General features: G+C 41.7%; 1 protein-coding gene and 1 long non-coding RNA gene across 3 annotated transcripts in view; one reads left to right on the top strand and one right to left on the bottom strand.

Moving 5' to 3' along the window:
* Nucleotides 1-14,453, bottom strand: part of LOC147035385 (uncharacterized) — a 32,059-nt gene extending 17,606 nt beyond the window's left edge. Inside the window, exons 1-2 of the long non-coding RNA XR_015062271.1 lie at nt 14,270-14,453; nt 936-1,034 (exon numbers count right to left, since the gene is read on the bottom strand). This is a non-coding gene — a long non-coding RNA (uncharacterized LOC147035385). The remainder of the gene's footprint in view (nt 1-935; nt 1,035-14,269) is intronic.
* LOC147035386 (cytochrome P450 26B1-like) lies at nt 11,844-18,801 on the top strand. Of its 2 annotated transcripts, XM_085897416.1 has the most exons (7): nt 11,844-11,995; nt 13,469-13,734; nt 14,312-14,536; nt 14,816-15,091; nt 16,115-16,270; nt 16,483-16,770; nt 16,884-18,801. In XM_085897416.1, exons 2-7 carry the CDS (start codon nt 13,531-13,533, stop codon nt 17,250-17,252), a joined length of 1,518 nt encoding a protein of 505 aa, XP_085753542.1. In that variant the 5' UTR covers nt 11,844-11,995; nt 13,469-13,530; the 3' UTR covers nt 17,253-18,801. The 2 variants fall into 2 exon arrangements, with proteins under 2 accessions (XP_085753542.1, XP_085753535.1); XM_085897409.1 differs by lacking the exon at nt 11,844-11,995 and having other exon boundaries at nt 12,804-13,734.
* The last annotated feature ends 4,731 nt before the right edge of the window (nt 18,802-23,532 follow it).

A 23,532-nucleotide genomic window follows, 5' to 3' on the forward strand; every position in this document is an offset into this window, starting at 1 on the left:
AAATGGAGAAAAACCTAAATGGTGGTTTAGTACTTCAAGGGGTGTAAGACCTTGACCTTTATCTGGAGTGGTATGATTTAAATATGGTTTGCTCTTGGTTATCTGAAGAGGGCAATTGCATTCCAATCGGATAAACTATAGTTGAGTTATGGTGAAAATGTAAAATGTTTATAATTGGATCATGACCTTTAAATTAGGTCAAGGTCAACAATTAGGCCAACCCCACATACTTTGTATTCCCATTATTGTTGCAAAATTTCATTCCAAAAGTCCTCGGACATTGGCAGAAAAAAAATGGAGAAAACCCTAAATGTTGGTTTAGTACTCCTAGCAGTGTTAGACCTTGACCTTTAAGACTGAGGGGTATGATGTAAAGGAAGCTTAAGTGTGGCTTGCTCTATGCTATCTAGTGAGGGTGATTTCTTTCTGATCGGACACACTTTAGTGGAGTTATGGTCAAAAATGTTAAAATGTTGGAACCCCCTTTAAGTTAAGCTGGCTGGCTTAAGATCTCAGGGTGTTGAGTTTGAGCCCCTGAAAATCCCACTGAATTCACACCAGGAGGTTGTCTCACGATGTTCATCCTTCTGAGGTCGGCAAAATGAGTACCAGCTTATTGGTAATTGGGGGCATTGCAGCAGCGGCACAGCTGCACCCCCAGAAAATGATGGAGTCACAGTGCTGCATAGAATAAATAAATAAAATCGAGGAAGTCAGAAAATCTTTCAATTACTTATACATTAATAAGTTTCTTACTTCAGGTAAACAGCATCTTCGAGCTTTTCAATCAATATAAAGTTAACAATACGGTATTATACAAACAGTATAATTTACAACTTCTCTAAAATGCTAATATACTTTTAAGAATCGTGCGGAACAGGTATTTAAAAAAGATGTGTGTACATGCAGGATATCCAAGAAGTATGTGTACTCACCTCTGAGCTATTCAACTGGGGTTTGAATCTCGACATAGCTATAAACTGAGGTCGAGCAAAACTAAGTTGAGGCCGTTTATTCCTGATATGTGAAACACCCTGCAACCCAAGCCGACAGAAAACAGACTTTTTGGAATGCTGGCTGTAATCTATATATTACTAAAACTCTCATATTGTATGTATGCATGTATGTATGTTCCAAAAATGCAGCCAAAACGATACAAGACAGCACAAAAAATTTAGTTCTGCCTTACTTACCATTCTCCTGTGGTGTGCAGTAGCAAGTTTCGTTCAAATCAGGCAATGAAAAAATTATTAAAAAATCAATTCCCGATTCAGTCAAGTACTCTTCGGGAGAATTTGATCAATGCAAACAACCTCAGCGGTATAGTTTGCTGGAGCTATCTTTTTTTTTTTTAATGATTTTTTTTATCAACAGCTGTCACAACGGGAACCCAACGGGTTCACGGGTCATCTAGTTTTTATTATTGTTTTCCATCCAATAATCATGTAACTTTGGTTGTAAATTCTCCATGGGTCATTGCTCCGATGTTGAAAGTTTTGTGTCAAACGCTCAAGCAGTTGTGGAGAAAACGAATTTAAGTAAAAGCAAAGAAAGGTGAAAAAGTGAGAGGGCAGCCAAATGAAAAGGAAACGTGAGGACCTCAGTCAATGGTGCTTGTGGATGCCTATTACTCACATTATATAGATGAGATCGATCTCAAATAACACATGCATGCGCACGCACACTTGGGGTCTGCCTTGGAGGAAGGTAAGATGTTGACCATTATGAAACTTGCAGTGTTTGTTTGAGAAACTCCTGATGCTATCACAAAAACCCAATAGCTCTATGGGTTGTCACGTTAGAAATGAGGTCCTTGGGTTCAAGCATGGGTTGAATTACAATTTCTTGAGAATTAATTCCTGTTTTTTTACTGTCGTGGCCAATAAATATTGGCACGCCTGTACTTTTTTCAAATAATGCACCATTTCTTCCAGAAAATTACTGAAATTAAAAAATATTTTGGTATCCACATACGTGGTCTGTCTAAAAAGTAACGGGACTGACCTCACAGAAATTTTATTCCAGAAAGTATATTGAAATCACAGCTTGTCCCCTTCAAAATAGTTTCCCTCCAGTCTCACACACTTGTCCATCCTCTTCTTCCACGCTTTGATGCACCCCCGGAAGGCTTCTTCTGGAATCCTCCAGAGCTCCGTCGTCACAGCATTTTTGATGGCCTCCACATCAGGAAATCGGGTCCCGTTGATAACCCTCTTGAGCTTGAGAAATAGGAAAAAATCACAAGGGGCCAAGTCTGGTGAATAGGGGGGTTGCTCCAGAGTTGGCACATTCCTCTCTGCCAGAAACCGTCGGAAGCTCAGGGCACTGTGAGCAGGGACGTTGTCATGGTGGGGGCACCCAGGCGTTGTTCTATCAACAGATCCCTCCTCTTGTCCCAGACTGATCTCATGAGGTGCCGGAGGATCTCCTTGTACACGTATTGATTCACTGTTTGACCCTGTGGTAGAAACTCGAAGTGGACGATGCCCTTGATGTCAAAAAACGTGATGAGCATCACCTTGCCCTTCGACTACGACATCCTTGCTTTCTTTGGTCTTGGTGATGCTGGACTTTTCCAGTGATGACTCTGCCATTTGGTCTTGGGATCGTGTTCAAATATCCACCATTCATCACCAGTAATGACCCTCCCGAGCAGGTCTGGATCATCCTTGAGGCGCTTGATAATACCTTGACAGACAGTGACTCTTTGCTGTTTCTGGTCCACGGACAACAGCCTGGGGACCATCTTTGCACACACCTTGCACATTTCGAGATTTTCCGTGATGATGCTCCAGACAGTGTCCTTGTTGCAGGAAAGTTCCTCAACAATCATCCGTACCATGAGTCGACGATCTGCGTGCACCATCTGCTTCACACGCTCAATGTTGTCCGCTGTTCTGCTCGTTCAAGGTCTTCGAGACCGTGGATCATCGTCAACCTCCTCCCGTCCCTCTTTGAACCTCTTATGCCATTTAAATGCACATGTCCGTGACATCGTTTCTTCCCCATAGACTTGCTGCAGCATTGCGAAGGATTCGGAAGGTGTTTTGCCAAGCTTGGTAAGAAACTTCAGATTGGCTCTTTGCTCACAACTCATAGTGCGACGACTCAGACTAGACAACGTGTAAAGCACGACCTGTAAAAAAATCACACAATGAGCCCAGTCAACCATCACCAATCATATATATATATATATATATATATATATATATATATATATATATATATATATATATATATATATATATATATATATATATATATTGCTGGAATGTTGTGAAAGACTGTGACACAACCCGTTCATTCAGTTGTGTAAGTGGAGCACACAGCAGGCTCAGTCCTGTTACTTTTTAGATGGAACTCATATGTATTTATTTGGTTGTCAGTGGAAGAACACGAAAAAAGCTGAAAAAATTACTAAATCTTACCTTATTCCACACAGAAATCCTAAAATGGCCCAGACAATACTATTGGTGCTTTTTAGAAGTTGTTAGAAATAATTACATTTTAAGCAGGTGATTCCCCTTAACTTTGGAGTTGAACTCACCTGTGGTGAATTGCAGGTGCCTGCAACATAAAAATCACTCATTCAACCAGTTTGAAGAAAGAAAAGGAGTCGTTCTGCTGTTTTGAGTCACTGTGTACTGCAAAGAGCATGGAGAAAAGAGAAACCCAGAGAATTGTCTGAGGAGGTCAGACACAAGATTGTCACCAAGCTTGGACAATCTCAAGGTGACAAGTCCATCTCCAGCGACCTTGATGTTCCTGTGTCCACCGTACACAATGTTATCAGGAAGTTTAAGGCCCAGGGCACTGTAGCAAACCTCCCTAGATGTGGCCGCAAGAGAAAACTTGATCAAAGATTGTGGTGAAGGATTGTTTAAATGGTGGAGAAAGCACCTTGATCAACTGCCAAACAGATTCTAGCTGACCTTCTGATACAAGTACAACAGTTTCAACCCACACCATCTGTCGCCATCTCAATGAAAGGGGGTTCCATGGTAGGAGACCCAGAAGGACCCCACTGCTGAGAGAGAGACACCCAAGAAAGCCCGACTGGAGTTTGCCAAAATACACCTGAACAAGCCAAAATCCTTCTGGGAGAATGTCCTGTGGACAGATGAGACCAAATTAGAGCTTTTCGGTGAAGCACATCATCTCTATGTTTACAGAAAACAAAATTGAGCCTTCAAAGAAAAGAACACCTTCCCTACTGTCAAACATGGAGGAGGTTCAGCGATGTTTTGGGGTTGCTGTGCTGCCTCTGGCATTGTGTGTGTTGAATGTCTGCATGGCATCATGAAATCAGGAGATTACCAAAGGCATTTTCAGCACAATGTTCAACCCGGTGTCAGAAAGCTGGATCTCCATCGAAGGACATGGGGCTTGCAGCAGGACAATGACCTCAAACACACTTCAAAAAGCACCCAGGAATGGTTCAAGATAAAACGCTGGACTGTTCTGAAGTGGCCAGCAATGAGTCCAGATTTACATCCCATTGAACACCTGTGGGGAGATCTGAAAACAGCAGTTGGGAGAAGGCACCCTTCAAATCTGGGAGAACTGGAGTAGTTTGCACAAGAAGAGTGGGCCAAACTGCCAGGAGAGAGGTGAAGGAAGCTGATTCATGGCTATAGTAAGTGCTTGACTGCAGTTATTTTGTCCAAAGACTGTGCTACCAAATATTAAATCTCAGGTGTCATTAATTTTTTTTCTCTGCTATTTCTTTTTATTTTCTGATTTAAAAGGATCTATTAAGTTGTGAATCAAAAACAAAGGTTCTGTAATATGAACAGTGAAATAAAGAATTGCAGAGATCAGATACTTTTTGTTAATTTCAACTTATTTTATAGAGAAAATTGAGAGATATTTAACAAAGAGTGCAAGGGTGACAATATTTTTGGCCATGACAGTATATAAACAAACATGGGTACTCGGCATTGCTCAGGAGAAAAATTGAGAGGGGAGAGGTGGTCAAGCGAGAGGGGTGGGATGCTGCAGAGTTTGAGTGCAGAGGGGGCAGGATAATTGGAGGGCCTGGGGAGGGGGGGGGGCAGGAGAAGCACCAGTGTTACGGTTGGGGCAGTGGCTGAGCTGGGAAAGCAGGGAGGATAGCACGGTTGGACCAGATCAATAACCGTTGAACACCACAATCCCAAGCGGGTGATAAACAGTGTTCAAACTCCAGCCATTGTGCCTTTTCACCTGAACACCAACACCGTGGCAGTTTTCAGTCAAAATTATATTGCCGATATTATTGCTCAATACGTAAAGGAAACTCGTGAAAAGAATATAACTACAAATGAACATAACTAACCCGAACTTTCCGTAAGTGCAGCCATTCTTACTGTTAATCCCTTCATATTATTCATGCATCATCACCTCGAGTATTTTGCACTATGAGCGCATGTAAACGTTAATAACTGTGTTGTACAATTTCACTTGCTGTACAGTCATCATCACACCATTTGAAAGCCTTTATCCCTGAGCAGGGGTCAGCTTTTTGCAGGCTCCACATCATGGTACCCTTTCTTGTGGCGATGTTTTTACGGCCGGATTCCCTTCCTGACGCCAACCCTTTAGTCACCTTCGACACGCAGGGATAATTACCAGTATACTGGTGCTCATTTCACCGACCTTCGGAAGGATGACAGGCTGAGTCAACTCCCCTGATGTTAACTCAGCGGCCAGCGGGGCTCGAACTCAGGACCCCAATGATTCCAAGCCACCGCCTTAACCACTAAGCCACACCAGGCTCATAATTTCACTTGCTGTACAGTACTGCACCCATATTCGCTCTACGCACTTGTTAAAACATTCTCTCATATATATACACTCCCGAGGCGACCATTCATTTTTGGTCACATGTTAGTGTGCTTCCTCAATTGAGGGACGTTTTTATTTTGCCCAACTTTAGGCAATAAACATCAATCACATCATCGATGGTCTGCTCTGATCTTTTTGTTATTTATTCGTGATCTGGTATTGTATGTGTGGGCGTGTGGGCTTGTGTGCTTGTTTTTGTTTTTTCAGGGCATGGCTGAGTTTGTGTCTGTTTTGGACGTGTGGGTGATGTGTGGACTATGTGATTGCTGGAGTTTCCATTGGGTGTTGTGCACGTGGGGGTGTGGTGTTGGGGACGGAGCGCTGTTTTTTGCTCACCTTGTCCAGTTGCTCCACACCATCCAGTTTTTGCCATATTTATCAGAGGTGTGTAATGTGTGGGTACGTCCACAGCCTCCCCAGTTTACCACCCTCTCGGAACTTGATGGGCAATTCCCTCCAGTATCAATCTGTGCCATTTGTTTGATGTCGTGTCTGGGACAGTATCATGTCATCAGAAAACAAGGCCAGTATCACGAACCACGTGTCTCAGACCACTGGGACTGTCTTGCTCATGAGCAAACCCAACCCTAATCTGTCAGTACTAGAACTGCAGGCTATGAAAAATTTGAGAAACAGGAATGATTTGATTTTTTGCACCAGCAGATAAGGGCAGGGCAATAGCAGTAATGGACGACAAAAAGGCATACCATCTTATATATTATTTCCGACTTTGTGGTTTCATGCCGCGCTATCTTCGACTTTGTTCTGCGCTCGAGTAACGTGATATTCGGCTTACATTATCTCAAAGACCATATGAGGTGCATGGTACAAAAAAAGTAAATAAAATGGTTCTGAAACAGTGAAATCGTATTCCACTTACTGCATTAAAGTAAAATTACTACTGATACTCTGCATCAGTTCCTTTCTCAAACACACCCACCCCAACATGTCGCACAGAGCACGGGTTATGCTAGTGGTAAAATCATATCACTGTTAGATGATTGTAAAACGTATCAAGAACTACCTGATGATCCCATTCCGAAGCAACAACGGTCCTTGAACACAAGATTGTCCATGATAAAAATGAGCAGGCAGGTTGTGCAACCAGGATTACTATTGGCTCCACTGCAGCAACGGTTCAGCACTCAGACTATATTGTCTTCCCAAGAGCCACAAAGAGAATGTCCCCCTGAGACCCATTTTGTCTTTGTTAATAATCAGTCGTGCCGACTATCTGGCTTCTGAGCACGTATCATTGGCAGGTTTGCAGGCAAGACTGATAATAGAGTTAAGAGCAGTGGTGAATTTCATGAGAGGAGAAGAAAAGGTTAGAGTCCAAGAAGACGAGACTTATGGTATATTTTGAGATGATTTTACCATTTACCAATATCTCAGTAGATCTGGCGGTGAGTGGCATGCTCGACCAGTTGAACCATTCTTACGGAAGTAAAATGGTTTGGCAGAACAACCAATCAACACCTGCGGATGTTGCCAGCCCGTTGAAGATGTGTCTAAATAGCACGACCTGATGGTACGTACTATTGACAAATATTTGTCACAGCTATGGGTTCACTGGTCTCTACCATTGTGGATAACTTGGTGATGGAGGATCTTGAGCAAAAGATATTCGAGTCTCATCAGAATTGGCTCCCATGATAGTGGAACAGGTACATAGATGACACTTTCTCCATTGTGCATGGAGACATGGACATGGCAGACAACATTCTTGGGCAACTTGGCCAAGTATTTCCCAGCATTGGCTTTACAAATTAAATTGAAAAAGAAAGCAAGTTGGCCTTTTTGGACTTGGAGGTTTACCGGAAGCCTGACTTAAAGACGCTGATTTCCAGGATCAATTATACCTCAAACACCCACATGAACAGCTTCCTGGATTTTAACTCTGACAACCCAATAAACCACAAATGCATTGTAGCACGGACCTTGGCAGCTCGGGCATGGACTGCCATCTTCTAAAGCCAATGCATTTCAAGAAATTTGATTAGTTCTAGGAGTATTGCTCAAAAATGGGGATAACAAGGGGATATGGCGAATGGAGAGAACGGAAGGAGCCAGACATGCTTGGGCACTGTGTACTGCCGTACTCCTTGGGAATTTCCGAAAGGATTGGCAAGATAGTATGCAGTGTATGGATTGACGTAGCCGACAAGCATTTACGTACCATCCACAATGCATTTCAAAGCTGGAGGACACTATATCAACTGGTGACATATCAGGAGTAGTTGACTATTCCTCATGCAGACACTGTGACCAATTCTACATTGGTGAAACTGGAAGGAATTTGTAACAAAGGCTAGATGAACATGATAGATCAATTGGGCTTGGAAGGGTGACACATATAACCATTGCGTGTCATTGCCTGCAATCCGGCCATAAATTTGACTTGGATGGAATCTGTGTCCGAGATATGACATCAAAAAACACCACACATTGATTGATACTGTGGAGACATGGCATGACAAGAGGTGAGAGGGTGGTCGAACCGGGATGACTGTGAACATACGCACACAATACACACCTCTGATACAAATGGCAAAAACTGGATGGTGCAAACAACTGGATAAGGTGAGCAAAAACAGTGCTCGATTCCGAGCACCCACTCACGCATGCACAACACCCAAAGGAAACCACAACAATCACACAACACACACGTCACCACATTCAACCTGGCACGAGCCCAGCCATTTTTGTGCCCCGAAAACACAAACATAAGAAAAACGCACACACACACACACACACACACACACACACACACACACACACACACACACACACACACACACACACACACACACACACACACACACACACACACACACACACACACACACACACACACTTACCCCTAAACATACAATTCCATATCACAAGTAAATAATAAAACGAGCAGAGAAGAACAACGATTATGTAATTGACGTTTGTTAGTCTCTCCCCAAAGGGGTTTTTAGACTATCGCAACGCCGCTGTCTATCTGTGTGTAATGTTGGTTGTTATCCCCATATGTGGCTTTCAGAAGGTGGAATGGAGCCCTCTCGGGTCTCAAAGTATCAACTGCCGTGTAGGCGTGTGTGTGTGTGTGTGTGTGTGTGTGTGTGTGTGTGTGTGTGTGTGTGTGTGTGTGTGTGTGTGTGTGTGTGTGTGTGTGTGTGTGTGTGTGTGTGTGTGTATGTCCAATCACAACCATCAGTCATCATCTCCACACAGGCCGTCATCATAGTTCACATGGTATGGCAGCAATATTGGATTAAAGGAAAAAAAAATTGGACATCATCTTTTCAAAACTGCTTTACAACAAAAATTGAAACTTGCCATATGTCATCAACTCCCACCTAAAATTTGGTTGAATCGAAATCCTTATCTGAAACTTCATATATCTGATCTATGACCCGATGTGAATGAAGAATTAAATTTATGACATCATTGGTCACGTGGTCTGACACCCAAATTGGATTGAAAATTATAATACTGTAAAAAAAATATATCTTTTTTTCAGAACCGCTAAACAGATCATTGCGAAACTTAATGTGCATGATCGATTAGCTATGAGGAATAGATCTTGAAGGTTTTTTTTTTTTCATATGCATCTTCATTGGTGCAATTTAGCCTCAACGTGCACTAAAGTGGTTGTTAAATATCCTAATAATTAATCAATCAATAAAGCTATGGTTAAGGCATTGTATGTTACATTATAGGGTTTCTGGATGACATGGGCAGATGGGCCATAATAGTAGCGCGTTCAGTTAACGTTGGTATTGTTTTTCAGAATGAGCACGTGAGGCGAGACTATGCGGTCTCTTGACTGCTTTTCTAGTTGCCAAATGTTTGGCAAAATAAAAACACTCCTCAAATGGCCTCGCACATCGGCACATGACTGGAAATGAATAGTCGCCTCGGGGAATAAAAGCGGACATGTGCCAAGGCTCATGGCCTGAGGCTTGAGGAAGCTTGCTGGTACATGGGTGAAACGTCGCTTGAGACTGGATCTGTTGTTGTTTATTGATTTGGCCAAGGTCGAGCGAAGTGATGTCACTGCCATTTGTTCCTGATATGTGAAACACCTTGCAACCCACGCCTGCAGAAAACAGACTTTTTTTGGAACAAATGCCGCATTATCCATCCAATCATCTTGTAACTTTGTTGAAAACTTCTCCATGGCTTGGCGCTCCTATATTGAAAGTTTTGTCAATTGCCCAAGCAGTTGTGGAGAAAATTAATTTAAAAGCGAATTTCGGTGAAAAAATGAGGGCTTTGGCCGACGTTCCACAATATGGTCAAAGATGGTAATGAATGCCTATTACTAGTTAAAGTTCATGAATTCTTAATCTAGATTGGTATTACAAACATGACCCTTCTTAGAGTTCTCAAGTCACCAATGACACATATTTCTCTGACCTCTCAATCACACCACCGTTGAGTTGCCATACTGGTGTGTACGTCATTTTGTAAGTACTTTTGTGAAGTGATGTGTTCATTACTTAACAGTAAACCAGGAAATTACTTAGCCAAGGAGGTGCTCCCCAAAATAGGTACAGCAACTACGTGCATTACATTTAAACAGTGATACTTGAGAGCTGATATGATATAAAGTCTGGAATTTATCAACCAGGAGTTGATAAGATGATACGTATTACCGTGGGAAAGAGTTGAGGCCAATGTTTCGAGCATTCGCCCTTCATCAGGACACAAATGTCAATGATGCACCCGCACAAAGAAAGCGTGTTAATTTTCTGCAGAATCTTTTCACAACAAATTGAATAAATTTGCTGTTTATTCATTTGCAATTTTAAGATTTTGTTCCATTTGTGTAATGCCTGAGGCTCTATTTTGTAGAGCAAGCTCAAACCAAACCCTGAAAACCTTGCTCAGTGACTCCCCCCTTTGATGCACTTGTGTGGTTTTGGATGCCAAACAAGCTGCCAATTCCAGGTGTTGTTCTTTACAGTGTGCAAAATAAGACCTAAAAACTCTCATGGAATCGTGACAACTTACTGCTTGTTATCACTGCTATAAGAACACACCGGTAACTCCGTTTCCCGTTCATGCATTTTTGGGGTACCCTCCCTATGCAGTTGGATACCCATCAACTAGATTCACATGAAATTTTCTCCTTTAATCAACAGCTTTGCAAAGAGAAGGTCTGACACGCGGCATGCATCCATCTAGTAGCACCGCTGAAGCGCATTTCAGGAGGACGTGTCCCCGTACCCTGATGGGTGCCACGAGGTTCGCTTGGATTGACCGCTGGCCAATATAAACGGCCGCTTTGCTCGGCCTGATGAAGATCGATGGTGGCCCAGGGTCTCCCGAGCGCTGCGAAGTGAACGTGCAGCGGGTCGGAGGGTAAACACACCACCCTAATCTGCCAATACGGGTCACGCCAGTAACGTCAAATGATGAAGGGGAGAAGCGCACAGGATTTTGGTGGATTTCTTAGGTGTTGCCACCGTGAACTTGCTCTGAGCATGCCGGGAAGGTGAGCAAGGTATGTATTGTTGATATAAATTTTATTGAGGCAGTTTTGAAGAGACCTCGTCGAGATGCTTTCAGTCCTGATAGGAATAGTGCGATTCAGTGTGAATATGCCCGGATTGCTTCGTGCCACATGATGCCGACGATACTTAACCCTTTCCGGCATAACGACACAGGTAAATTTGCCTTACTCCACGTAGAAATCGGGCAAATGCAACTCTTTGCGACAAGAAAAAGTCGGCTAAATTAAATACCTTAACCCGCTTTGCAAACTTTTATATAAACACGTGAATTACGCAAGTTAACTTCATCATAGCGTTAACTACAGAAGATAAATCACCTGTGGCACCATAACTCGAGCGAGATTTAATTGAAAATCTTTGCAACAAGTAAGAAAGTGATGTAAACCAATTTTGCATCTCTTTCATCCGCAATTGCATTCTGGTTCATCGATGTGCCCCGAAGTGTCCAAGACGTGCCTGTTGCGCAGCTCTGCTGAGTGCAGCAGGGGAGTTGGCTGATGCAAGGTGTAGGCCTATATATATAGTGGACGCAGGACATCGCACGTCATGCGCTTGGAGGAGGTTTCCATGGTAATGTGGATTATAAAAGTGATCGTAGGACGGAAAGTGTTCATTCGCGAGGACATCGTGCGCTTGCATTCAGGACTCGCGCGTGGACAGTAAGTGGCGATACCTTTCCATACGTGAGACTTTGTTGAATTTTCTGCCTCTTCAACCCAATGATGAATGAAATTGACAACTTTTTTGTTGTTGCTGTTGTTCTTGCAAATCAATGAAATGACTTTTTTTGAAAAAATGAACAGGAGATACAAACTTTCTCCCGATTATAACTGTTAATCTCTTCTTTTTTTGCCCCCCCCCCCCCCTGGTAAAATGTGCGAAATCTAGCAGGGGATATCATTGAATAATGATCAATGTGATGTTCATTACATTTTGGTTCGTTCATGATTATTTTCAATCGAGGTCAAAACTATGCGACTGGTCCAGTTCAATCATCGCGGAAAGTATTTTTCACTCAAACTCGTCGCCTTCTTGAGGCTCTGCAAGATGCACGAACGCTGCAATGGCATTGTCACTCGACAGCCTACTCGTACCTGATTTGTGGGCTGCACCTTCCTTTATATACCTTCCACCCTCTTATCCCGGTTTTCTTGCCTTTTTTATGCGTTATCGTCGAATAATTGTCGAAGACAGTATGAACCTTAAAGTGTGTGCATGGGAACTTCAACAGTTTACTCCATTTCTGCAAAATTTATATATATATATATATATATATATATATATATATATATATATATATATATATATATATATATATATATATATATAACATACCATATAGGAACATGCTTGCATACTGCAAGCAACTACTGGGGTGAATCCTCGGTGCATATATAATAATAAAATAATCTATCTATTTGATGTGTATATATGCAGCAGTTTTTAAGCGTATCATTTTGTATATCTTTGAATGGGCTGTCATTTTTTTCTCATGGCATCCCTACATATGGAGTACTACAGTACTCCATGATAACAGAAAGCACATTCCACTATTCAAAAACTTGTCAAGTGAAGATGAGCAAACTTCACATAAATGGCGTAACGACGTGACGACAATAACTTACTCATGACGTTTGCTATCTACCGAAGATGCTATCTTGATATTTTGGCGTGATCCATATCGTCACCTTCCATTCAACTTGTAAGTCACATTCTGGCATGAGCAAAAATAAAATACCGAAGAACATCAGAAATAAAGAAAACAAAGAAGTGTTGAGAGGCCAATAAAGAGAGCCTTTCAGATGAGTGTGAAAGCCCTCGTGATGCAGTTATCGGGTGGTTAAAGGTGTGCTCCCGAAGAAACGTGCACCTCGATGCTCCTGCCTATAAAGACTGATGAGCGAAGCCCACGGGGCAGTAAAGTCGACGAGAGAGCGCACCCGCTCTCTCGTATCTGAGTCTGGCGCGGCGCCCACAACTCGCCGTCTGTATAAATATAAGCGAAGGAGGTGCAAACAAGCCTCCAATTTGGAACCTCTGCTTCATTCGACAGAGAAACCCTTGATTTGCACAATAACTGCTGGTGGCATTTCTGAGCACAATGAATATTACGTTGTTTCTCGCATTCGCAGCACTTGAGCCTCCTCCAGTCGTGCCCTGGGACAGCGATCTACGAGTGACAGGTAGTGGGAAAATGCTCGTGGCGGATGTGGATGTGTTTTCCACTGTGACCATCCTGAGCATTTGGCTTGCCTCAATCGTCATCGTCTTTGCCACGGTGCAGAAGCTCTGGGTGTTGCGCTGGAATGCTGGGCGCGACAACGGCATCGACCTTCCCCTGCCAAAGGGCTCCATGGGCCTTCCCGTGGTGGGAGAAACGTTCCATTGGTTCATGCAGGTACGTCGTGTGCACCTCACTCCACTTGAAACTTTATAGAAGGAAGTGGTGCTTTGCGCACAATTGGGGCTCCATGTTGGCAAGTTGTGGCGGAACGTGTTGCACCATATGCACCTGTACCCCCAAATGCTCGTACTGTTTTATGCGTGTATTGCTTCGAAGAATCATCGATTTTGGTGTGAATAAATTACAATTAATTCAGGGTGAGTTCCTTTCAATGATCAGTTCTGGCATAAATGCTTGGAATGCCTAACGTTGCAGAGCTTCGAGTTTAATTACCTTAATGAGTTTCAGCATGCATCGTAGGGACCTTTTGCGCATTAGAGAAGACAATGCAAACTGCTGAGGGACGGTCGGAACGTGGTAGCATGGTTGGAGAGAGAGTGTGCGCATTACACATAGCAGCCTGAGAGCGTGGGAGGGGAAGAAGAAATAACAGAGGAGTAGAGAGTGAGAGAGTGGCAGTTCAACACTGTTAGAGAGAGAGACAGAGAAGGACGGAATGAGTGAGATGAGTGTGGGTGAAGCGGCTAACCCGAGATTTTCGTCCTGAGTCCAGCTCTTTGTGTCCCAACAGGGTGCAGATTTCCACTCTTCTCGCCGTGAGCGTTTCGGCAATGTATTCAAAACCCACCTGCTGGGCCGGCCCGTGGTGCGCGTCACTGGAGGCGAGAATGTGCGGCGCATCCTCATGGGTGAGCACCAGCTGGTCCTGTCACAGTGGCCGCAAAGCACACGCCGACTCCTGGGTGGCAGCGCATTTATAAACTCCGTGGGTGACATACATCGCTTCAAGCGCAAGGTGAGCGTGTATACTGCTTACGGACACCTTTTTCCTTACGTCTGTATACCTTTCGAGATGGCGATGCCACACTGGCCATATAAGCCCCTAATCGTGACGATGATTATCTCTGCCCTCATCAATCATAACAGTAGACAATAGGAAGGTTAAACTCACTGTCTGCGTCTTGTTTGCTTCCTTCCTTCTCTTCCATCGTGACCTCCGATCTGTGTATGTGTTCGTGAAACGTGCATTTCTGTTGATCGGTGCATGAAGCCTGGTGCGCACGGATGTTCACAGGTCATGACGCCCGTGCTGAGCCACAGTGCACTAGAAAGCTACCTGCCGAGCATTCAGCACGTAGTGCGGGATGCCGTGTCCGCCTGGAGCGCGTCCCTGACACCAACGACCGTGTACCCTGCCTGCAAAAACCTGACGTTCCGAATCGCCATGCGTGTCTTGCTGGGGTTCCGTCCAAGCGACGCAGAGCTGGAGAACCTGAGCAACGTGTTCGAGCAGTTCGTGGAGAACCTGTTCTCGTTACCGTTTGACTTGCCCTTTAGTGGACTGCGCAAGGTGAGTGACCCACTGGTATGCTGGTGGACGTTTTGTTGAGCACGGGTTTGCTGGTGGAGGTTTCGTTTAGCACTGACACCTCATACAATCGATTGAATGCATGTTTGCCCTATGTTTCTGTTTCGGTAATTGTCAAAACCATAACGTTTCATGTCTGTTGCACTAACCTTATTGAGTTGGCAAACAAACGGTTTGATTGATTTTGTGCACAGTCAGCTCGCCGGTTGGGTTTCTCGAATCATTGTGCGGATAGTTGGAGGGAGATAAAGCCTGAACTTAAGCCAACTAAAGAGTTAATTGAATGTTCCAGCTGTGTTAGGGTTCTCAACAGCGGGTCACTGCTTACCTGTCACGTTCTCTGTAGGGTGTCCAAGCCGCCCTAATGATGATCAAGTTAACACTTAATCACTAACGAACACAAAAAAACCTCCTTTTAACAATACAAACTTAAGCTTCTCTTTTGAAGTCATCTTAACCTGCTTATCTATGGACGTTGTGGGGCATTTGCAAGTTGTGATTGAAAGAATAAATCATTAAGAGATAAAACAAATCAATCAGCCATTTGTCTGTAAATGCTGTTTTTGATAATATCACTGTCTGGCATGAGAATAATGTCAAAAATGTCATAGCTTGACGTTCAGCATTTAAGAGGATATATCACAGACAAACAACGCTGAGAAATCAATAGCAAACCACCAAGTTTCACCCTCACCAAGAAACGAAACTGCTTCTCTTAAACACTGACACTCTGTTAAGAATATGGGACATCAAAATGTTGTTTTTTTAAATGTGTGTGTGGAAAAATATTTGTAAATATCCACAGATCGGTAAAGTGAACATTTTTCATTTGTATTTTCCCTCTACACAATTTGCCAAAGATCCCTCTAATGCGGACATTCAGAACATTGAATATATAGTCTTGACTGGAGGTTCTAGCCACAGTAGTTTAAACGCACATCAAATGGGTTTCGTATATTAAGCTACACTTCCAAAGTTAACTTATTCATATTTCTTTCCTCCCAGGGAATAAATGCAAGGAACAAACTGCACTTATTCCTGGAGAAGTTTATCTTGGAGAAGCTCGAGAAAAGTGAGACTAAGGACTACTTAGATGCCTTGGATATCCTCATCAGCAGTGCCAATCAGCATGACAAAAGCATGTCGATGCTGGAGCTGAAGGTAAGATAAATTGAGCAGAGAACTTCACATTTACTGTTCATACACAAATTGTTCGATGCAAATATCTGGGACTCATGCTGGATGCAAATATCTCCATTGCAGAAAATGTAGGATTTTCATCACTTTGTCAGGAAATGAAATTCTTTAATTGTGACTTTTTGTAAAAATGCTCTTTATGGATGTATAATTGCACCCAAACACGGCTTTTTCAGGAAGCAGTGGTGGAGTTAATCTTCGCAGCATATAGCACAACTGCCAGTGCCAGCACCTCCCTCATCCTACAGCTCTTGAAACACCCAGCTGTGCTAACGAAACTCCAGGAAGAGCTCGTCGATGCTGGTCTCTCGCCACCACCTACCGATGGTCCTGAATACGAGGGCCTATCACTTTCTTCGATCATGGGGCTTAATTACCTCGACTGGGTCATAAAGGAGGTGCTTCGCCTGCTTCCTCCTGTTTCTGGTGGTTACCGGATAGCATTGAAGACATTTGAGTTGGACGTGAGTTCTGCACTTGTGTTATGTCAATACACTTGTTCTGTAGGTTGATGTCAAACTTCTGCTGCTCATTACGCACCATTTCATCATTAGCTTTGTTATCTGTGCTTTTGCAGGGATGTCAAATCCCAAAAGGCTGGGGAGTTATGTACAGCATTCGAGATACACAGGACATGGCAGCAGCTTTCAGCTCACCTCAAAATTTTGACCCAGAGCGTTTCAGTCCTGCCCGTCAGGAGGATGCGAAGGAGCGTTTCAGCTATCTTCCATTTGGTGGTGGTGTACGAAGTTGCCTGGGAAAGGAGCTGGCGAAGGTCATTATCAAGGTGCTAGCCATTGAGCTCGCTTCAAGCTGCAGCTGGGAACTTGCAAGCCAGTCATTTCCACAAATGCATACAGTGCCCATTGTCCATCCGGTTGATGGTCTACTCGTTTGCTTTCGGCCTCTTGCTCCAGAGGACAGGGCTACAGAAGCCCGGGCGTGATTGTATCGGCCTAAAAAGTTGTCAATAACTTGTGATGGGATTTCCCAGGACTTTGCATGTTTCATTGGGCCTCAAAAGTAGAGTATTTCCAAGACAACATTGTCATTACTTTTCAAGATTGATCCATCACAAGGCGTTGATATTCTTTGGATATCGCAGATGCACTTTTGTAACAGTGTTCTTACAAAGCAAGTGATTCCATATACAAATACATTTATAGTCGACTGTACATTCATGCAAAAGTTAATTTTATTACTTTTCATACCATGCTTTGGATTTCTTGGAAAAGGACCGTTATAGTGTTTGTGATAAGACTGAGAAGTGACATTTTGATCCAAGTCATGAGCCATGTAATGCTATATCTGAGCCAACACTGAGACCTAATGTACCACCTGCCTCACAAGCAAGACCTTACTGTGGGCCAGATTAGCTCTGCCTCTCAGCAAATCTAGGTGGCATGGCAAAACTAATCTGGTTTTTCACCAACATATTCCAAAATGTAATATATCAAACGAAAGTTTCATCGAACTTACCATTTCAGATTATCAACTTTTTTTTTTAAGGCACACATGCCTTGCGCTGCGATGTTGCATGTTGTTGCCGGGTTGCAGGAGGCATCAGTTACATGTACGGGTAATCAAAACCACTTTATCCATTGTATAATTTACTTGTAAGCACTGCAATGTAAAATATATAATTTGTTATAGTGTGAAATATTAACTAGAAACGAGACTGAAGAATTATAATTGATATTTTGCTTGAGACTTTTAATGTAATGTAATGTAACAAAATATACATTAGCACTTGTGATATGTTTAATTTAATTGAAGCCTTCATTTCCAGCTGAGGCTACTTATTGAGAAGTTTGTTAAAATATAACTGCTTAGAAAACTGAACGTTTGTGGAAGTGTTGCTCAAATAACCAGTTTACAACTGGCTGGTTTACATTGGTTAATATGCTAAGTCCATTTATATATGCCGGTTGGCAATGTTAATTGTGTTTTTTAAAAATTACTTTGCTGTTATCATGATTGCAAGAAGATAACGAGTACTACATTACCAGGATTCATTAGCAACCACATTGATTTGGCCTCTTCAACACAAATGAGCCATTGTGATCACTAAAGCATCCTCGGACCTTTAGTGGTTTCTCAACCTGGAGCAAGACCCCTTTGCAAAGAAAGAATTCCATTTTCTCAAACTTTTTTGGATGTTATTTCTCGACAGGCTTAACAATAAATAAACACCGAGATAAACAGCATTTCCATCCCACAACTAATGGCTTCTGATCAGTTGTGAAAACTTTTTCGTGGTGACAGAATGTTATTTTGTGCTTCTTCACTTCCTCTGAACATAATCTTTTTCAGTTTTGAAAGCTAAACATTTTGATTTTTACGAATGCTGAATTATTTGCTGCTGAATTATTGGATAGCCGTTTGCCATAATTATTTTGTGACGGAATGTCTAAATACTTCCATAACGTACCAATGCTCTAAGTTATATGCTGTTTCTCATAAATATTTGCATTGAAATAAAGGTTTCTTCAAGATTTGTTGTCTTTCGATTACTAAAACCAAGCTGTGACTCAATAGCACCATGGCTGTTGAAGAGTTTTTCAACTGGACTTTGAAATTCTCCTTTAAAAAAAAAAAAAGAAATCGAATTGCATAGCAATGGAACTACAATAAACTTGCACTGTTTTGCAATTGAATCAACAAAGTTACAATGTTATTTGCTCCATTGTCAACATGTATGAGGCATTCAAAAGGTTACACGAATGAGGTATTCACAATGGGGCAGGCAGGATACAATCGAAGTACACACACTCATCTCCAAGCTGTCTAGCCTGGGTTTGAATCCAGCTGTAAACTGTCATCCTGGTGTTTCACAGGCAGGGTGATTCGTCATTGTGTGTGCCGGATTTTAAACTGGGCGTCCTGTCTGCCGACATTCGTTGGTGGATGTTAAAGATCCCACGTTGTCCTTCCTGAAAAGTGGGCAAGCCATCACCGGCACTCTGAATAAATTACAAGTGGGGCATCGTACATGATGATGATATTCTCAATAGGCCAATAAACCCCAACTTTTGCATATATATATATATATATATATATATATATATATATATATATATATATATATATATATATATATATATATATATATATATTCTGTTGATATAATGAGAATTCTTTAAAAATCTTTGAATGCATCTCAAACATCCTCTCGTAATTAAAAATTCTGGAGTTTCGCTTTCATAATGACCAAAGTAAAATTTTGTTGATGTATATAACTGTTAAATATCCCAAACAGAGTATATTACGATATTTTTGAAGCAAAATATGAAAGCTGAAAGGTATATCGGACTCTGGTTTTAGTTTTAGTGCTTTTAGCATTGTGTGTGCCGGATAAGTGCATCGTATCAAATTGAGATGCTCCAGTTATCACTATGTTATCAAGGAAAACAGGAGACTATAATCTCGAATTAATTTGTGTGCATTAATTTTTTTTTATGACATTGTTGCAAAGCTGAGATGTGTGTTGGTGGAAATTGGAAGATCACCAGAAGTCTTCATACTTGTGAGAGGAGCCACAGAGAGGTTCCAGGTGTGACAGCTGAAAATATCATGGAGTAAAGCTTGGGATTCGAAAAAAAATTAAGACATCCATTTTGTTATATCTCATGGACTGACCAAACTGTACAAGAACCTAAAATTCAATCCAGGGATGGTCTTAGTAAAGTAATTTAACCTCATTATTGAAAATCATTTCAGTCTCACTTGAAGAGTTAAAGAGGCCATTTGCAAATCACAGAGGGATGTGAAAGTAGAAGTGTGCATATGAGTATAGCGATTAACAGGAAACAGCATGCTTTAACATTCCGAGCAACTTTATCGACTGACCGGTGGGGAAGAATCTGAACTGACATTTAAGGAATGTCTGGAATTCTTGGATGTACTGAAGAGCTTTCCAAAGCACACTTATCTAGTAGAGCGCCATCTGCCTACGTGATGAAGTTATGCAGCTAAACCAAGCAATTGAAGCAATGGCACGTCCCGATGCACCCATCCTCCCAAAACATCATTCATCATAAAAATACCCAACCTTACGATTGTGAGGAAATTCGCAAAAAAAAAAATAATAATAATAATAATAATAATAATAATAATAATAATAATAAATGAATAACTTCATTCCACCAGCCGGTTCATGAAAGATTTAGGCCAAAAACTTTCCCCAGCCAACCCCACAAAAATATGGGAACAATTGGGACTATTAAAAAGGTGGTCATCGTCACGAAAGAACAGAAACTATTCCAGCATTCCAAATAAAGCTCAAGCATTATGAATAAACCTTGATTGTTATGGATAGGGTAATAAAAAATTCCACATTTAGCAGATGGTCGTTGTTTAAGTATTGTTGGTTTTTGTAATTAAGATTCTGCTAAACAAAGTGTAAAATGTTTTTTCTTTTTGTTTGACAAACGATTTTTTTTTTTTTTAGAAACACCACACGTTAATGTTATTTCGTCGTCTGTTTAATTGTTTCACTCAAAACCTCAAAATTTGGATGGAAGTCTTTATAGTCACACTTCAAGCATTAATTTTTTTTCATTTCATTATACTATCTTAATTTATTTATTTATTTTAGAAAAAAATCCAATGTAACCTTTATTATCTACTGCTGCAATGTCGCCTTTTGGTAAACGCAACCACAACAGCAATTTTATGAACACACTTTCACTATTTCATTGTAAACATAATATTGCATTGTCATTCATGGAATACAGTTTCAGATTCAAGAGAGAAATATTCTTGCAATTGGAAGGGAGAACACATTTACACCATGGAGGAGCAAGCGAAAGTTCCACAGAGATTTGTTTTTCTTCAGAAACTTTTGATCTTTCATGGGATGTCCAAACGAGCCTTGTATTTATTGCTTTGTGGCACCTGCAGAGCCAACAGACGGGGGCGTGTTAAGCAGCCGCCCTGTGAATGCTTGAGCAGAGACATTTCCTTTACTAGTTTACGGCGTTCTTCCTTTAGTGCAACTCCAAGTGGCGCCATAAAGTAGCACTGACCCTTGCGCGACTCCACGGGCGAATGACCAGCCATGCACTCGTGTGTCCAAGCCTTGCCATTCGATCCGCTCACTGGGTCGTTGCTCGAGCGCACTCTCTTTCCACAGCTGCTGCTTGCATCCCATCACACATATCCGTCTTACTGCCAAACTGAGCAATGAAACCCCACCCCATCCTCTAACCCTAACCTAACCCAAACCATAACCCTAACCTGAATCCCAACCCTAATCTAACCCCAACCTTTATGTAACCTGACATTAAACCAAACCCAAACCCAAACTCAAACCCAAAACCTAGTTCTAACCCCATAACCTAAATTTTAACCCTAACCTTAACACAAACTCAAACCTTAACCTAACCAAAAACTCAACCCTAATCTTAACTCTAACCATAATTTAAGCCAAACTTTAAACCTAATCCAAAACCTAACCCTAATCCTAAACAAGTATAATAGGGTTATGTTGTTACATTCCACTGGAACTTTCAATTGTGAGATGCATGGAAAATTAAACTGGGAATCACACATGTTAAATTGTTCATTCTAGTAGTTTTAGTGTATAGGTTTTGCAGTTACATATGGGTGGAGGTAAGCTGAACATGTGTGAGCAGAGATCATTAAGTTCATGGGCTCATGGTATCCACAACATAAAAGTCATAAATAGGAGGAAAACAAAATCAGTTTGATTTTTCATTTCTCAAGATAAGATTATTGCAAAAGTAAACCTGGTGTTGGTTTAATCGTTCAGGTGGTGGGCTTAGGATCCAAGGATCCTGAGTTCAAATCCCATTCGACTGCTGAATTAATACCAGGTGGGGTTGACTCTGTCTGTCATTCTTCTGAGGTCGGCAAAATGAGGACCAGCTTGCTGGTATACTGTGTCAGAGTGGTGACCCGTCCAGGATTGTCTCCAATCGCCGAGAAAACTGCTTCGGCAGCACCAATGATCTGCACAGAGTGTGGTCCCAATGGATGGATGGTCTTGAGTTTGAGCCACCTGTTCCATGAAAGAACACCAGGTGGGTTGACAACCTGTCATCCTTCTGAGGTTGGCAAAATGAGTACCAGCTTATAGTAATGGGCACTGCATCAGTGGCACAGCTGTGCTTCCAGAAAATGATGCAACCAGTAGCCACAGGCTGTATGTGAAACAACATTGCAAAAGTATGATTATATATGTTAATGTTTTTCTTCACAATTGTTACAGATTTCAGTGGTATTCAATTAAAATTGGCAAAAAAGCTTTTCTACCTGGTGTGTGTGTGTGTGTGTGTGTATATATCATATCATATCATATCATATCATATCATATCATATCATATCATATCATATCATATCATATCATATCATATAGATGGCTTCACATCGAAATTAAAATTCTGTTAAAAAGTACTATCTTTGAACATTCACATCCTGGACTGTTTGAAGTGTTTAAGACCAAGTGGTCAAATCTCTTCTTCAAGCTCTGAGTATCTTCCACAATCCCTTCACTACCCCCCCCTCCAAAAAAAAATATCCTATCAGCCCTCTGTCTACTTGTGGCCCGGACAGTGTCGCTGTCTCGTGCAAATAGCCTATGGATTGCCATTCATACGGCCAGCTGGAAACTTGACAGTATGTTTGTGAAACACTCGGTCGGGTCATGCGGTTATCTCACACGACCTGCTTCTGAACTGCGTGGCCCATGCTCAACCTTCATACAAACCTTCAGAAACTATGCCAAGGAGCAGGGGATAGGGATGGGGAGGGAGAAAGCATGCCACAAAAATGATGAGGCAATTTAAATTTTAAAACCACAAATGCACCAAAAATTTAAAAGTGAAAATTCTGTAGAAGGTGAAGTGGAGAGGAAGAGGTGGAGGATGTATGCATGTCACAACACTGAAACACAGTTAATGTATGGGTGGAGTGTTTTGGGGTTTCCTTCTTTCAAACTATATTTACAAATTTGCATTGATGAAATCGAAATATTTTATAAAACAGCATTATAAAATGAGGGCAGTATTTATTTATAATATATTTGTGATCATGCTAATATTCAGTCGAACACGTGTACATTGAGATAAAGTACAATGATTGTAGGCAAATACGAAACCCTACAATAGTCACCGGTCTTGGAAATAATTTTCAGGTTTATTTTCATTGTTCAAATAAGTAAAAAGCAAAAACCAAAGCATTATCTATTATTTACGAACATAACA

This window comes from Eptatretus burgeri, chromosome 1 (assembly GCF_056783735.1).
Source record: "Eptatretus burgeri isolate ZD-2024b chromosome 1, Ebu_testis_v1, whole genome shotgun sequence".
Lineage (NCBI taxonomy): Eukaryota > Metazoa > Chordata > Myxini > Myxiniformes > Myxinidae > Eptatretus > Eptatretus burgeri.